This window comes from Lissotriton vulgaris, chromosome 5, assembly GCF_964263255.1.
Source record: "Lissotriton vulgaris chromosome 5, aLisVul1.2, whole genome shotgun sequence".
In the NCBI taxonomy this organism is placed as follows: domain Eukaryota; kingdom Metazoa; phylum Chordata; class Amphibia; order Caudata; family Salamandridae; genus Lissotriton; species Lissotriton vulgaris.
The window spans coordinates 870,924,410-870,942,815 of record NC_141693.1 but is presented as its reverse complement, the minus strand read 5'-3'; the positions used below and the strand labels follow the sequence as shown (position 1 = coordinate 870,942,815).

Genomic DNA, 18,406 nt, shown 5'->3' with positions numbered 1-18,406 from the left:
CCTTTAAAGCCGCTGCTAGAGACTGTATTATTGACTTTCTGTCTCGTTAGAAGAAGAAAACCATAGCCCAATCCACCCACATTCTTAAACAAATTAAGCATTTGGAGCACTTATATTTCACTACTAATTCCCCTGATACGCTGTCCTCTCTTATTCAAGCCAAAATGCAGTTTAACAAACACTCATGGGACTCTGCTTCTAACAATCTTCTTAAATTTAATGCTAAAATGTATGGCGGCCGTAATAAGGCGAGGAAAGCGCTTGCAAACTATCTTAAAATTAAAAAGCAAAAGACCAATATCATTTCTATTACGGATTCTCAAGGTGTCTCATTTTTCGGATGCCAAAATTCTTGATTGTTTTGTCGAATATTACTCTAATCTGTACACTCCAGAATCCAATCCTTCCTCAGCACAGATTGACTCTTTCTTCCAATCTATCCCTAAATCCCCTTCAGATGTTGTTGATCTCTCCTCTTTAGATGCCCCTATATCTGACACTGAAATACTTAATGCCATCACTCTTTTACCCAAGGATAAAACGCCCAGCCCGGCCGGTTTTACAGTACGTTTCTATTTGCATTTTAAATCTATTTTAATACCACACCTACTTTCCTTAATTAATTATTTTCTTGTTAAAGGTGAATCACAAGGTTCATTTACTCAGGCCATGCTTTGTCTCCTTCCCAAAAATGACAAAGACCCCACCTTATGTAAAAACTATCGGCTTATAAATACTGACTGCAAAATTTATGCAAAGGTCTTAGCTTTGCGGATTAATCAAATTATTCCTGATCTCACCAACATTTATCAGTCTGGCTTTGTCAAGGGACGCTCCATTACGGATAATTCGAGAACTCTTCTTGATATTATTAACCTTGCTTCTAAGATGAAATCCCCTATTGCGGCTATTACATTAGATGCCGAGAAGGCCTTTGATCGTGTTAATTGGGACTTTATGTTTGGGGCTTTAAGATGGCATGGATTCAGTCCTCCTATTATTCGCTATATTCACTTACCTTATTCTGCCCCCTCTACTTCTATTTGGGTCAATGGCGCTCAATCTAATTACTTTTCTCTTCATAGAGGCACTCGGCAAGGTTGCCGCCTCCCACCCCTTTTATTTGTGCTTGCTTTAGAACCATTTTTAGAAACAATTCGTCGCTCCTCTTCTTATACCGGCTTTCTTTATAAACATGTTGAGATCAAATATACAGCCTATGCAGATGACATCATACTCTATGTCTCCAAACCATCCACTTCTTTACCTGCTCTTTTTTCCTTGTTACAGGCCTACTCTTTAGTCTCAGGATATAAATTGAATATAGACAAATCTGAAGTTTTACCTCTTAATAAATTTTGTCTCTCTCATCTCTTTCATGGTTCTGGTTTTGAATGGAACCCTGCTCATATGAAATGTCTTAATATTCTTTATGCCAACACCATAAAAGAAACTATCAAAATTAATCATAAGGATGTTCTTAAAAAACTCACTTCCCTTATAAATGGTTGGTCTACCCTATTCTGGTCCTTGTGGGGTGGACTTTACGGATAATTCGAGAACTCTTCTTAATATTATTAACCTTGCTTCTAAGATGAAATCCCCTATTGCGGCTATTACATTAGATGCCGAGAAGGCCTTTGATCGTGTTAATTGGGACTTTATGTTTGGGGCTTTAAGATGGCATGGATTCAGTCCTCCTATTATTCGCTATATTCACTTACTTTATTCTGCCCCCTCTACTTCTATTTGGGTCAATGGCGCTCAATCTAATTACTTTTCTCTTCATAGAGGCACTCGGCAAGGTTGCCGCCTCCCACCCCTTTTATTTGTGCTTGCTTTAGAACCATTTTTAGAAACAATTTGTCGCTCCTCTTCTTATACCGGCTTTCTTTATAAAAATGTTGAGATCAAATATACAGCCTATGCAGATGACATCATACTCTATGTCTCCAAACCATCCACTTCTTTACCTGCTCTTTTTTCCTTGTTACAGGCCTACTCTTTAGTCTCAGGATATAAATTGAATATAGACAAATCTGAAGTTTTACCTCTTAATAAATTTTGTCTCTCTCATCTCTTTCATGGTTCTGGTTTTGAATGGAACCCTGCTCATATGAAATGTCTTAATATTCTTTATGCCAACACCATAAAAGAAACTATCAAAATTAATCATAAGGATGTCCTTAAAAAACTCACTTCCCTTATAAATGGTTGGTCTACCCTATTCTGGTCCTTGTGGGGTGGACTTGCAACGGTCAAAATGATGTTACTTCCAATTGTTAATTTTTGTCTATCTATGCTTCCTATTTCACTCCCACTTTATTTTTTTTAATCCATAAACAGTTTGCTAATCAAATTCTTATGGAATAATCGTAAAGCTCGTTTATCTCTTTCTCGCCTCCAACAACCCAAACACTTGGGTGGAGTAACCTTTCCCAATATTTCTCGTTTTCATTCCGCTTTTACTCTTAAACAGATATGGTCGTTTCTGGATGATTCTGCTTCTCACCCCATAACTGCTTGGAGCTCTTTGGAACTTGACCAAATTGTCCCTTTTTCCTTCCTTAATGCTACTTGTCTCACTCACCCGCCGACACGTTTTCTTGCCCCTACTCTAAAACACTCTCTTTATGTCTTTTTCACTCTTTTCTCCCGCAAGCTGAATTACACTCCCTTACTCCTATCTGGTATACCAAATCCCTTAAACTTAATAACAAAGCGCTTTTTTGGAAGGAATGGATTGTTAAAGGCATTATGACTTACACTCAAATACTCAAAGATATGCACTTCTCAATTTTTCTCAGATTTGTGACAATTTCTATATTTCCAATGCACACTCTTCTCAATATCAAGCTTTCAAACATCTTCTAACTGTCTTTATTTCACAACAATCTTCATTACCCATCTCTCCCCCAACTTCCCTTTCTTTGCCGAATTTTTCGCTCCCCCTTAAAGCAGCCGTAATTTATAAAACACTTTTTTTCTCCAATGCTACTAGAACTAAAACTAAACTTGAATTACTCTGGGAACGGGACTTAGCTCAGGAATTTTCCTTTCAGACATGGGATATTATTTGGTCTACAATACATACTGTTTCCCGTTCAGCTAGTACTACACAGACATGTTACTTTTTTTATAACAGACTTTTTTTTACACCTTATGATTTATGCAAATTCAAATTACTCGAGTCTCAAAAATGTTAGTCTTGTTCTCATGATACTGCTGATCTCATGCACATGTTTTTTATTGTCCCCTTGTTAAATCTCTCTGGTTGAAAATTTGGTCACAATTGAACAACATTTTGAACACTACTTTTCCTTTTGAAATTTTACATATTTTCTTAGGTGGCTCTTCACCTATTTGGGATGTTTATTGTAATTTTCGTGAATTTATAGACCTTGCTATGGCAATTTCCTTCCAGGTCATCACCACCAACTGGAAAGACACTTCCAAACTATCTTACAATGCCTGGTGGAACCTGCTATGCCATCATCATAGACTTGATAGTGCCTTTGCCACCACGACCGCTTTACTAGTCAAAAGGGACATAATATGTCTGCCGTTAACCGACTTTCTTTCTAGAACTGTTTGAGGTTTAGCTACCATATGATGCGCCCTACTCTTTTGTTTCATTTACCTAATGTTGTTCTTATTGTATTTTTATCCAAATATATGAGCTATTTTCTAAGGCTATTCCCCATCTCTTTTCTCTTTTTCTTCTTCCTCTTTCTTCCCTTTCTTCTTTCTTCTCTCCTTTTCCCCCTCTTTTCTTTTCTTTCTCCCTTAAAACAAAAATCTTCTTTAAAAGCTTTTTCCCTTAGTAATGCTCATGGCCCCCCTTTGGGGTGATTTTCTTCAATGTTCTATTTTGTTAATCTCATTTTAATCCTACTAATTTTTTCTTTTGTACTGTTATTTACACTGCATATTTACTTCAAAAAAACTTTTTAAACTCAAAAAAACAATGGGGCCCAAAATTCAGGTTTGTCAGGGAACACACAGAGTGGGACACCATCTGGGCCTGGTGCTTTATCCTTCTTCCTTTCTGCCAGGGATCTGCAAACCTCAGAAAGCTCAAACATCAGTGGTTACCTAGCTACCTCCATGATGTATTTTGGTCTGTTAACAGTCTGATCCTCTTTCGACATTGAGTGAATGTTATAAATGTGACTAAAATATTCTACCCAAAGATGACCTGGAATATGAGCGTCTGCAGAAAGACTTGAATGATCACTGAAAAAAGGGACGTTGGCCATCCTCCAAAAGGCCAAACTACCTTTCTGTAGACTGGCACTATGGGGAGCAGTCCAAGCGTCCTCTAGAATCTGCTTTTTCCAAACAGCCAGGGAAGATTTATAAAGTGTTCTTGCCTTTTTAATTGGCTCAGCTAATCGAAGTCTAACGTGTAGAGCAATTTGTAGAGCCACATGGGCCTTAGTACAAGCAGTGTCAGACCATCCACAGTGTTTTTGAGGGTAGGATCTATTGGGTCGAGTTAGGACCTGCCTAACCTAGCCTGATCTTATTGGCCTCTACTAGAGGGTCAAGACAGATCTCCTCTTTCATGGTGGTGGTGGTTTCAAACAGGTTAGGGCATTTACCTTGGGCTATTTTATGGTGTAGCCATTTTCCCACCACAGTTCTGGTTTATGACTGGACACTGGACGCGTTTTTATAAGGGCCCCTTACCTCAACCACAAAATGAGGGCTGAGTGATCACTGTGACACGTAAGGGGTGTTGCAAAATCACATATGAAGTTGCTCAGGCTTTCCGAGGCTAGTATGTAATCAAGGGTGGTCGAGGAGGAATTACTTTCAAAGGTCGGAAAGGGATACGGGCATATTGTCATATGTTATGATCAAGTGATACTTGACCATGAAGTTATTCAAAGTATCCCCATAGGTATCATGTACAAAATTGTTAGATCCGCCCCTCCAGTACTGAATAGTCCACATAATTGCTTAGACAGCCATTTACAGTAGTGGGCAGGTTTCAGATGTTCATTAGGAATCTTATGAACTGCAGCATCTAAATCAGTCACCATTGCCTTTTCTTTGGATTAAAACAATTGTTGTACAAGTTAACTAACAGTTTGTCCCACTCTCCCTCCATAGTGAACAAAAGTAAATGAAAATGAACAAGTTACTTACATTCGGTAACAATATATCTGTAAGAAACAGTAGTTCGTATTAGATTCCTTACCTTAGAATATCCCCAGGCGTCAGACTGGATCCGGAAATTTTTGCATAGCAGTACCCTTGCGCGTCGGTAGGCGTAGTCCGCGGCTCCGCGTCCGTCGTCGGCGCCGTGATGACATCGTCTGAGTACTTAAATGCTGCCTACGCGCGCTGACGTCAGTTCTTATACACAGCTTTTCCGCGCAAGAAACGCAGAGCCATGTTAAAAACCAACACTGGTGCCATTGAAACTAGGGCCCTGAAAGGGGATGACTTTAACCCTAGATATCGGTTCGCAGAACAGGGAGGATGGGTGGGGCGGTAAGGAATCTAATACTAACTACTGTTTCTTACAGATATATCGTTACCGAAGGTAAGTAACTTGTTTATCTGAAAGAAACAGGTTAGTATTAGATTCCTTACCTTAGAATAGATACCCCAGCAATACCAACCCCGGTGGTGGGTCTGCGAACCAATAATCACACCAGAAAGTCCTGGAGGACGGCCAAAGAAGCCATCCCTCCGGACTTGGCTGTCCAGGCAGTAGTGTCTTGCAAACGTGTGCAGCGAGGCCCACGTAGCTGCCTGACAGATGTCCTGCAAGGGGACTCCCCGGCCCTGGGCAGTGGTAGCTGCCGTGGCCCGAGTGGAATGTGCCCTCAGCCCAACAGGAGGCTCCTTCTTCGCCAAGGAGTAACAAGCCTTGATACACAAGACGACCCACCGAGAGATGGTCCGCTTTTGCACCGCCCGTCTCTTCTTAGCGCCCACGTAACCAACAAAGAGTTGGTCATCCACCCGGAACTGGCGTTTGTGATCTAGATAGAAAGAAAGCGCACGTTTTGGGTCCAGGCGGTGGAGCCGCTCTTTCTCCTTTGAGGGATGCGGAGGCGGAAAGAAGGTGGGCAAGGTGATAGACTGCCCGATGTGGAAGGCCGTGACAACCTTGGGCAGGAAAGAGGGTCTAGTCCACAACACAACCTTGTCCGGATGGACAGAAAGGGAAGGAGGTTTGGAAGAAAGAGCCTGGAGCTCATAACTCGCCTGGCAGAGGTGATGGCAACCAGGAAGGCAGTCTTCAGAGTAAGAAGGCGGAGAGGACAGTTGTGAAGTGGCTCAAAGGGAGCGCACATCAGATAGGTAAGAACAAGGTTCAAGTCCCACTGAGGCATCACAAACGGAACAGGGGGAAACGTGTCTGATGCCTTTCAGAAAATGAGTTACAATAGGGAACTTAAACAAAGATGGTTGATCAGGCAGCCTTAGAAAGGCTGAAAGGGCAGAAAGGTAGCCCTTGATAGTGCTCAGAGAAGAGCTCTGCTGGGCAAGAGAAAGAAGGAAGAGAAGAACCTCAGAAAGAGGGGCAGAGAGAGGATCCACAGCCTTTGCTATGCACCATGCCACAAATCTGTTCCACCTGCATGCGTATACCGACTTTGTGGAGGGACGCCTGGCTGCCAGAATAACATTACAGACTTCAGGAGGCAAGTCAAATGGCCTCAACTGTCGCCGCTCAATCTCCAAGCATGGAGGTGGAGACTGGACAGGTTCGGGTGGAGGACCGTCCCCTGCTGCTGCGACAAAAGGTCCTCCTGAAGAGGGAGACAAACCGGGGGATCGACTGACATACTGAGTAGCTCGGCCTACCAGTACCTTCGTGCCCAGTCCGGAGCCACAAGGATGACTTGGGCCCGGTCGCGTTTGATCTTCTTCAGCACTCTGGGCAGAAGTGGTATAGACGGAAAGGCGTACAACAGACCGCAACTCCACTCGCGACGAAAAGCGTCTCCGAGCGAGTGCCGCCTGGAAATTCCAACGTGCAGAACTGATGACATTGCGCTTTCTCTTCGGTGGCAAATAGATCTAACCAAGGCTCTCCCCACTGCAGAAAGAGACCTTGCGCCACGTCCGAGTTCAGACGCCATTCGTGATCCATCATGCACCGGCGGCTGAGTTTGTCCGCCCTGACACTCAAAGAACCTGCCAGGTGTTGAACCACCAGGGTCACGCCCTGATGTTCCAGCCACTGCCAGAAGCGCAGAGCCTCCTGGCAGAGGGTCCACGACCTCACCCCGCCCGGTTTGTTGCAGTACCGCATGGCGGTGGAGTTGTCCGTGAACACCTGCACGACACTCCCCCGGACAGAGGGGAGGAATGACTTCAGTGCTAGACGAATCGCCCGCAGCTCCAAAAGGTTGATATGGAGCTGGGACCCCGCCGGAGACCAGAGGCCTCTGATCTCCGCCTCTCCCATGTGGCCTCCCGAGCCCTGGATGTACGCGTCCATCACAACTACGTGGTCCGGTTGGGGAAGGAGGAGGGATCTGCCGCTGACCCAATCGCGGTCCGTGAGTCACCACTGCAGCTGTCTCGCAGTGCCCTCCAAGATCAGGACATGGTCAGACAGGTTGCCCTGATGCTGGGCCCACTGAAACTTCAGGTCCCACTGCAGTGCCCGCATCCGCCATCGTGCGTGATTCACCAGAAGGATGCAGGAGGCCATCAGCGCCAGAAGCCGTAATGTCAACCTGACCGAGACTCGGGATAAAGGCTGAAAGATCGGAATCAGAGCCTGAATATCCCGAACCCGCTGTTAGGGAGGATAAACCCGAAACTGCGCAGTCGAGAACCGCTCCGATGAAAAGGAGCTTCTGGGAGGGGCACAGGTGTGACTTCGGCACATTGATGGAGAACCCCAGCTGGTGCAGGAGGTCTGCCGTCGTCTGGAGGAGGCTAACGACTGTCTGGGGCGAGCCAGCCTTCAACAACCAGTCGTCGAGGTAGGGGAAGACTGAAACCCCTAACCTGCGCAGATGAGCTGCGACCACCGCCATCATCTTCGTGAACACCCGTGTGGCACTGGTAAGGCCGAAGGGGAGCACGATAAACTGAAAGTGCTCATGGACTACCGTAAACCGCAGGTAGCGACGGTGGGCCGGCAGGATGGGAATGTGGAAATAAGCGTCCTGCAAGTCAAACGCTACCATCCAGTCTCCTGGGTCCAAGGCAGCTAAGACCTGAGCCAGTGTCAGCATTTTGAACTTCTCCTTCCGGAGGAAGCCGTTGACGTTCCGTAGATCCAAGATAGGGCGTAGGCCCCCTTTGCCCTTCTTGGGTACCAGAAAGTTGTGGGAGTAGCAACCACACCCTACTCTGGCCCAGGAACGCGCTCGATGGCCCCCTTGGCCAAGAGGGCCGTAACTTCCTCTTGCAGAAGTCGCAAGTGATCGCCCGACACGCGGTGGTATTGCGGTGGCATGGCTGGAGGGGTCGCCTCGAAGGGGAGGGAGTAGCCCCTTCGGACGATTTGCAGCACCCACCTGTCCGATGTGACAGTGCTACTCGTTGTGGACCAGGAGGGAATGTCAACCACAGATGCGGGGACATTTAATGTTTTGTAAAATACCCCTCACACACCAACAGGCCCCTTGGTGTCATGCTTCATCATTGGGGCCTTCGCACCCCTCTAACGGGATGCGGCGTGCTGCGATCTACGACTACGTGGGAGCACTTATAGTATGGACTATGTGTGGTGCGTGTGGTGGATGTGGTAGGGTACTTTATGAACAATGTGAGTGGTGGGATGTGGTGAAGGTTAAAAAGGACCTGGCTCGTAGGTGTTGAGAAAAAAAGTTTATTCAACCTCGGGCTGGTACTAGTAAAAGAAGTGCAGTTTGAGGTAATCAGCTGTCGTGATTATGGACAGTACCTCTGGTGTGCGTCGACATGTTTCGGAGCTAGTGCTCCTTCTTCAGGACGAGGGCACAACTTCCCCACCTTACTCACGTTTTTCTAATTTTGTGTGAAATAAATCAAAAAGTGAAGGACTATTTACAGTGTTATTAAAGTTTAACTAAGGCTACAGTGTGCCTACAGCGGTTTTGGAACATGCAGTTGCATGACCTAATGTGTTAGGTTTTCTTGCTTCATGAGCATCAAGTGAACGTAGAGGGTAATGCTGTTACTGAATTTGTAACAGACTCTGGGAAGAAATTTCTCCGTGTTCCCCCTAACGCTGCTCCGCTGGTACTGTACAGTGTTATTAAAGTTTAACTAAGGCTACAGTGTGCCTACAGCGGTTTTGGAACATGCAGTTGCATGACCTAATGTGTTAGGTTTTCTTGCTTCATGAGCATCAAGTGAACGTAGAGGGTAATGCTGTTACTGAATTTGTAACAGACTCTGGGAAGAAATTTCTCCGTGTTCCCCCTAACGCTGTCCCGCCCCTGATGCGTGAAAACACTGCATCGCCCCCCAGGGTCGAAACGTCGACGCAATCCCCGCTTTTGGCGTGAACAAACTATTCAAAACCCTGTAGGATCCAAGATTGAATTGATTTACCTACAGGATTATTGTATATATATAGTTGTTGATTCCAAAAAGTATATGAAGTAACACATTTTACTTGTTGTTTTTAGTGTGTATTATGCTTTAGCACAAAGGTTTTGTGCCATATATGTTTTAAATATTCGTTTTGGGACAGTGATTGAAGTAATTTGTCTTCACATGTGAAAGTATTTGAGTAAAAATTTGCTTTCATTTTTCTTTGTGGTCAGTGTGTTCGTTTGTGAATGTATTAGTACACCTGTCTTGATATCCTGGTTAGGAACGAGACCTGCAAAAGGAAACATTGAAATATTAAAGCAGTGTGTATTTTTGTCCGACAGAACCATTATTATTTTGTCTATTACCCACCCAGGTTCTGAGGGTTACAGGGTTACCCCATTACATGTAATGATTCACTAACCAACAGAGCAGCTAAGCAAAGGCCAGAACAACTGTCAGCGACCAGAATCCTGTTGCCAGTTGTAACAAAATATTTGAAGCAATTGGAAGAATTGAATCATTGAAAACTAAGCTGAAGAAGATTCTCCAACTTATTGTGGTGCAACTATACAGCAAATACTCAAATACTAAGGGTAAATTCACATAGATGAGAATAAAAATCAAGTGACTTTAGTAAATAAAAATAAAGTCCTGGCTTTCCACAGATTAGAGATGGAAAATGTGTTCTGAGGAAACCAAATCCCAGTTTTGGGTCTTCGAGAATGAGCTGAGTGTGATGATCAAGTAGGTTTTGGCTCGAAGAGTACTTCAAACTTGAAGACTTTACCGGAAGAGCACGCCCTGAACGTTTAGTAAAAATTTGGAACCAAAATCTAGGGTTCTCAATACAAATAAAGAAGTTGGGTGTCCCACCTTCAAATTGAGTGCAACAGACAGGAAGAGAATACTAATAATGGTAGCTTAAGAAAAAAGAGGTTTCAAGGTAGGAGAAGCAAAGAATTCACACTGTCCGAACTATGGCCCTGGAACAATGAGGAAGACACAGTCCGAACTATGGCCCTGGAACAATGAGGAAGTAAGAGAGAGGCTGAACATAACCCAATAATGTTTTCTCAGGAAAGGAGGGGTGAACGCTGTCCTGCTGTACCAGGCTAAATTTGCAATGTCTTGCAAGCAGGAGTATATATTTTAGGCAAGAGAGACTGCAAAGGCTGACTTAAGTTTCGGTTTTGAAACTTCTTGACTGCAAATCTTTTTTGAAATATGGTACTGCTTGGTCCTCTGCTGGGACTGACCTTACTACCCAGTTGTAAAATAGAGTTACTATTTGTTGTGCTCCAATACTCTATGTTGATTCCAGTACATCAACTGATACATCTTCTACCTCTAATTTATATGTTTAATAGACTTGTTCCGTGATGAAAATGTAGCCACACCTGTTTCACAAGGGCGATTAGTGCACCCTAGTTGTCATTCCAATGTCTTAAGTTATCGATAATGCCCGTTTTGTATCAAGTATTAATTTATTCATATTCCTACACATGTATCAGTTTAATTTGTGTTGTAATCACTAGGACTGTCCATGTCCTCCAGCCTGGGTCACTCTAGTTTGCCATTCCACATCTTACAATAGTCTAGCCTCACCGCAGAGAGAAGTCCTAGGTTACGGGAAAGGTCAATGAGTTTGTCAACTGTATGTACTGGATAATGGTACCTAATAAGAGCACACAGTGTTGAGATTCAGGACATCATTAGACGTTGAAGGCCACAACAAAGTGGATTTATTACAGAGGTTAGGTAGTTTTAACTTAAAATATGTCGACCGAGTAAAAGAGCATAAAATAGACATTCATGAACAGGCTATTAAAATTATTTTTTTCCTATGGTTTCTAAGGTGCTCTCTCGAAACTGCTCTATTTTTTCTTGTGGAAAACCTAACCAAATTAACATTTTAAAAACAACTTTTCAGTCTGGATTACACACAAAAGATTAGGGTAAATGGAAAAACATGCACAATTATTTCACCTATAGGGTAATTTAGCAACACCTTTTTACCCACATACAGATACAGCGATGGGATATCAACAATGAACCAGACAAAATGTTGCCCTGTAGAGAAAACATAAAAGCAACACAGGGGAGGAAAGCAATTGTAAATTGGTGATGAATCTACTACATTGAATCAGGGTTTCCAGAGAGGAGAATAAGCAATGTAAAATACAGTCCCATTCAAGCAATGCAACATTACATCAGTTCATGTAAACAAACAACTGAAAGATTTTTTAAGCAGGAGACACACTAACCCCAGCGGGTATATTTAAGCCATATTAAAAAAATGCTGTTTTAGTCTAATTAAGCTTGTGGCATTCTAACTAAGTTAGTTAAAAAAAAAACCTTGCTCTTTAAAGGATGCCGCTGGCTTTCCCACTCAAAGACATCCCAGCCTCTAAACGAGGCACTTTGCCTAACTGCAGGTAGTGTTCATATCCCCAGATGTCTCCCAACCCTCTTCCAGACACTTGTCCAAAGGCCTGGAAAGTGAACACTGCACACTCACCATTGAAGGCGCCACAGTACAGACAAGTGTTCTTTTTCCTGCATTTCTCAGAGATTTTCTTTTTTAGTCCTCGCTTCTGCAGGTAGGTCAGGCCGGGTCTTTTCAAATTGTCAAGGAACTGCTTCCGTTCCTCTGTGGATAGCATAATCCGGCTGCATGTCTTGCAGATCATCTGAAAGAAACAGGAAAGATCGACAGTCGAAGAGGAAACAACACACAAAGTACTCTATTGTAATGTGAACGCTGGCATTTTAGCACTAAGGCCTTTAATAAGAAGTGTCCTCATCTAACCATATTCTTCTACAAAATGCTCATACTTTAATAAACTGTATTCACATTGGTCAGCCTACTAGCGCAAAGTGACCACTGGTAAAAACAAAGCAATTACAATTTTAAAAAATGCACACATTATAAAAATAAGCTTGATTTACCGTTAAAGTGGTTAGCAAAAGGTCGTCTTCAATGCCCACTTGTTTTAGATTGCTTCACATCAAATCAACTATAGAAAAGAATCACTGATCTAGAAACTGAACTGAGCAAACCAAACTGCATATAATGTGGAAGTCAACAATAACTGCTGAAAAAATGTACTCAAAGTAGACAAAATGTAAAAAATGTCAGCTAATGCTATACTTTCAGGTTTGACTGAAAATGAGATTCCTTGATCTTGCTAGGAGGGAGAGGGAGAACACCTGAACTAAAACAAGTCAAGGTTATTGCTAATACTCTTTTGCTAACCCAGCCATGTAGTCAAACTTACAGTACAATGGTTACCAATTTAGATCATACATTTTTACTAAAAAGATGTTGCCTAAATATTGTACATCATTAGTTTGCCTTTTCTGATACAGAGGTGAAGGACTGGTGTTTAACTCTCTGCCCCTGTGATACTTTTTCAGAGCAAAGAACATTACATGTATATTTTTTGTATTTTTCAATGATACCAAAAGAGTTTATTATACCCCTTCCCAAGTTTTTAATTTTTATTCAATGCAGACCAGCAATGGTATATCTTCAACAAGATTCGGAATTTCTATGTTATTCTATAGCTAATTTTTTTAGTACAGGTCAGGAAGATTATGAAATGTTTTAACATAGTGGATGTGTTTGTTAAATGTTATGTAAACAAAGGTTAATGTCTACTATTAATATGTGTGGGTATATATGTACATACATATGTATATGACTTGATGTTTATATATGTATGTGGATGGAGAACCTGGTTTAGAAATATAATATACTCCTTAAATGGATTCGAATCTATGGCTGCCTTTTAAACTGGTACCGTATATTCGAGTTGTGCTGCACGTTTGTGTAAATTGTTACATCATAGTACGGAATATGTTTATTTGTCAATGAGGGTGAACTGGACATATATATTTTTATATTGATGTATGCTATGAACTTTTATTACAATGTTTTTTAATGTGCTTTTCTAGTTTTATTGAAACCGGATAAAATATTTTGAATGTAATTTATTTGTAGAACTGTCTGTTCAAAGATTTCCTGAAAGTTCTCAATCCTGCATTGTCAATAGGCCGGAGGGCTCTGATCTCAAGACTATTACAGCGTGTACGCACATGCTTCTTTCTCTCCTTCCTTTTTAAACACCACAGAGCCTTTGTTGGCCATAAAACTACAGTTACGACTAAAACATTTCTTCATTTACTCCCTTCAGGTCTCCAAAAAAATACACCTGTACGCATGCATGCATTTACTACTGCATAACAGTATGCCACTATTGCTCACAATTACACTACGATAACCACCACACAACGGGTGAAGAGTAGCCTGAACAAGGCATGCCTTGCCTGAGCGTTTGTGATTGTCCACAAATTCCCGAGTTTGTGGACATTCATAAACTTCGCTCCTCTACTCTCTGATACTTTGCCATAAGGTCACGTTCTGATATTTGCTCCAGTTAAGGGCTGCAGTAACCTTTAACACCTTTAAACTTTGTAGGAGTGTGGTTGATGGGGTTTCTCCACAGAGAAAATGTTTGCCCTTTAAAGGAATAAAAAAGACAAAATAAAAAAGCACGCAAAGGCACAGCAAGGCTGGCTTTTATCAGTGTGAATATGTACTGTGTGTACAATGCTGTATTTGCGAAATAATGTGAAAAAATGTCACATGATATTCCCAGTAGTACAGCTGGAAACTAGCACCTGAAGCAGCTTTTAAGAGAATACTAGCAGTCATGTCTGTGACCAACAAAAGCTAGAACATTTGCACATATTTGTAGAGCTACTACAAACACAGGTTACTATTTTTTTTCCATGAATTAGTCCGTGGCCCCATAATCGAACTGCAGCCTATCGTTGGTGGAAAAAGTTAATATTTGCTCCTCACAAAAATACGTTACATTATTTTGTATGCGCCAGGGCTACAAAACGGATCCTCAGATTTAGTCAAGGACCTTTATTGTTAATAACAAATTAGGCGGTACATTTTACTGCACCGTTCCAGAAGCTGAAGCCTAAAAGTCTTTCAGTGCAATAACCCCTCGAATGAGCATGTGAAAAGATTGCATGTCCATATTTTGACTTACCATGCTTCAAGATGAAATAATGGAGAGCCAATACAACACTTTACCCAGATATTCACAGAGTGGAGTTATAACAGTAAATTAGCCTGACCACAAATGCTTCAGTGTATCTCTATGTTTTCCCTCCACTTTTAAAAAAAACATTTTTTATACTAAGTATAGGAAAGTGGCTATTTTATTGGAAGCACACAAATTCGGGGATGCTTAACCAATTTAAACACTGCCAACATAGAAATAACCAGTATGAGCTGAGTGAGCATCAATGAAATACCATTTTAACATCTAAGGAGGCAATCCCTCAAAACTGAAAGTGGTGCCAGTTTAAGGAAACTAATCTGATATTGTAATTTAATTCAAATGGAGGGCAAATCAACTGTCAGAGACTGGAGTCTGGGAGAATGGTGTATTACCTCCATCAGCTGCCCTCTCTGCATTTCCTAACCCAACCCAACACAAAATTACATCAATACCCATTTGAGTGGCATTTGAATAAAAGGTAGTAATGGTTTCAGTTATCGCACTTCATGTACAAACAAAGTGACTGTGGGTATAGGAATTTCAATCAAAATCAAAATGTTCTCGTGGAGCTATAATGGCGTATACACAACCTACTACCAAAGGTGGAATAGCACACTGGCACGAGATCCAGTACGCTTGAATCCTATAATAAAAAACAACGTGTTGGCTGTTCATCTCTGAATAAAGAACATTGTGAATCATTTGTATTTGAAGATTATTTGAGTGCCTACGCTCTGCAATAAACAAGAACTGTGCTCTATAAAACAAGGGCTTCCTGTTTGGACTTTGTACTTATTGTTCAAATATCATTTTGAGATCTGTCTTTTGGTATTATATGGCCCATTTGTGTGGGACTTCATTTTTATCACCCTCAGGAGGAATACGGATAAATGGGACTCCTACAAACCTGCAGATCCATTTCTGTTGCAGGCACACAAACACAGGGGCTACTTTCCAGGTAGTATTGATATCACAATAGTACAAATTCAAAACAATCTTGTATGGCTCGACAAAGAAACTAAGTAACTGGTGGGCAGGGGGGACACAGATGAAATAGTCAGAAAAGTGATTCCAGTCGAAAAGGAATCTTCATGTTATAGTTGCATGCGCTGCGATGACTACTGTCTTTAAGTCATCAAACAGCATTGTTTTTTACCTGAAGAATTCCTATTACTGCTTTAAAGTATCCCACATGAAAGCATGGCAGCTCCAAGTCGATGTATCCATAGTGTCCTAAACAGTCTGCCAGGTTCTTGCCGCAGGTATCACATGGACGGTCCTTTGCACTGGTTCCCTGTGGAAGACATACGAGAGAAAACCCTTGAAAATACAGTACATTTTCAGAAAATCCACAAACCTTGCACACCAGAAGAAGTACTAGATTTGAGATACTTGTTCTTGTTTAAAGGTACTTTGGGTAGGAGAGCTTAAGAAACAAGTGAAGAGTACTGCAAATGTAGCATGCTATAGTATGGAGAACTTGATGCTAATCCCTTGCACAGGCGAGCGGCGTAATCATCCCAAAGGCACTGGAGGAGAGCATGCAGCATGTTCACCTTTTCAATATTGAGCAGCAGGCTACAGTGGTGAAAGGCAATACAAATACAAGGTATATACAGGAAGGGGGCTGTCAACATCCACCACGTGTTAACATAATACAATGAGGCGGGGGTTTTGATCAATTGACTTGTGGTGATACTTTAGGGTACCATAGAAGATATATCTGTTATGTCACCTCCATGGTCATAGAAGCCGTTCCTTCCTTTCGGACCATAAGAAATGGTGTCTTGTGCCATTTGGACTCTATTAATAAGTTAGTTGCAGGATTTGTTGGTGCACATAGCTGTGGAAACTATGCCTCTTGGTGGAACAACAACATTATCAGTGAGACGTTTGAATGGAAGTCTCCTGTTGAGCCAGACTTAGGATCCCAGAAGGGAGCATAAGCTAGAGTAGCGGTTCATAACATTTTGACTTCTGTGGAGCCCACTGAATCACTAGTGGAAGTCAGGGGTCCCTACCCTACAAATCTCTTGGATGTGAACCTTAAACAAATACACAATAAAACAGAGATACCCCTACTACAGAACTGGAGCTACAGGACAGAAACTACTCCTTCTGTAGTAGGGGATCTCTGTGTATAGTCATAATTTAGTGAATAGAATGGCAAGCCCATCCCCAGACCAAAGCGGCGGTGGAGAAACGAGAACTAACACCACTATTGTGCGAACAGATTCCGCAGCGAAGCCTGCCCAAACTGAGCATCTGCCCTGGCATCAGTGTCCAGGCAGTAATGCTTAGCAAAGGTATGGAGCGACTTCCAAGTGGCCGCCTTGCAGATTTCTGCAATTGGAACATTATGGAGCAAAGATGTTGTGGCAGCTTTGCCCCTGGTGGAATGAGCCTTAGGTCTACCCCCTAAGGTCTTATTAGCTTTTTGGTAACACAGTTGTATGCAGGACTCAATCCACCTTGAGATGGACTGTTTAGAGGTAGCAAGACCCGTCCTGACTGATCCATAATTGATAAACAATTGGTCTGACCTACGAATATCCTTGGTTTTATCCAGATAACATTTCAACACCCTCCTCACATCCAGGGAATGCAGAGACCTTTCCGCTGGAGATGAAGGAATCTGAAAAAACGTAGGTAAAGTTATGGTCTGGTTAACATGGAAATCAGAGATAACCTTTGGAAGAAATTTAGGGTGAGTATGCATAACAACCTTAGCAGCATGAAATACAGTATAAGGTTCTTGGCAACACAACGCCTGAATTTCATTCACCCTGCGGCCGATATGATTGCCACGAGGAACGCCGCCTTCAAGGACAGGTGCTGCAACGAAGCCTTATGAATTGTTTCAAAAGGCTCCTTCATCAATCTGGACAGCACCACATTCAATTCCCATGAAGGCGAAGGAAGCCGGACAGGAGGGAACACTTTCTTCAAGCCTTCCAAAAAATCTTTGATCACAGGGATCTGGAAGAAGGAAGTCTGTGAAGGTCATTTCCTGTAGGCAGTCAGCGCAGCAAGACGAACCTTAATGGAATGGACATTAAGGCCAGACTGCGCCAGATGCATAAGATACGGAAGGATGACATCTTTCTTACACGTCCTTGGGTCATAATTCTTGGACTTGCACCAGATGCAAAACCTCTTCCACTTGTAAGCATAGGAAGTCCGAGTGGAAGGTCGCTTAGCCTCCTTCAGTATGTCCATGCAATCTTCAGGTAGATTTAAATGGCCATATTGCACAATCTCAGGAGCCATGCCGCCAAACTCAAAGACGAGAGGTTGGGGTGCAACATCTGCCCCCCGAACTTCGTGAGAAGGTCCGGTCTGCACGGCAGCCGTATGTGACGAAGGAGAGACCGGTGAAGCAGGTCCGTGAACCACCACTGCCTGGGCCATTCCGGGGCAATCAGGATCATCCGCGCCCTGGACTGGGACAGCTTGATGAGCACCGTCGGAATCAGGGGAATGGGTGGAAAAGCGTACAGAAAGCTGTTCGACCAGTTGATCCATAACGCATTCCCCAGCGTCCCCTGCTGGTAGTACCTGGAGGCGAAGTCTCTGCAGTTTCTGTTTTCGGCGGTGGCGAACAGATCTAGGTCTGGAGTTCCCCACCTTGCGAAGACTTCTCCTAGTACTTCGTAGTTTATGACCCATTCGTGGTTTTCCCGAATCAGTCTGCTCAGTGCGTCCGCCTGAACATTCTGCACACCTGGCAGATGGGTAGCCGTTATCGTCAGTCCTCTGGCCAGAAGCCATCGCCAGATCGCCTGCGCCTCCTGCGACAGAGTGCGTGATCTCGAGCC

General features: G+C 42.8%; 1 protein-coding gene across 3 annotated transcripts in view; it reads right to left on the bottom strand.

Moving 5' to 3' along the window:
* POLR3A (RNA polymerase III subunit A) overlaps window positions 1–18,406 on the bottom strand; it is a 319,330-nt gene that overhangs the window by 205,283 nt on the left and 95,641 nt on the right. For all 3 annotated transcript variants that reach the window (XM_086922444.1, XM_086922446.1, XM_086922445.1), the window contains exons 3-4: window positions 15,745–15,882; window positions 12,026–12,197 (exon numbers count right to left, since the gene is read on the bottom strand). In XM_086922444.1, coding sequence (XP_086778570.1) covers window positions 12,026–12,197; window positions 15,745–15,882 — 310 coding nt within the window. The remainder of the gene's footprint in view (window positions 1–12,025; window positions 12,198–15,744; window positions 15,883–18,406) is intronic.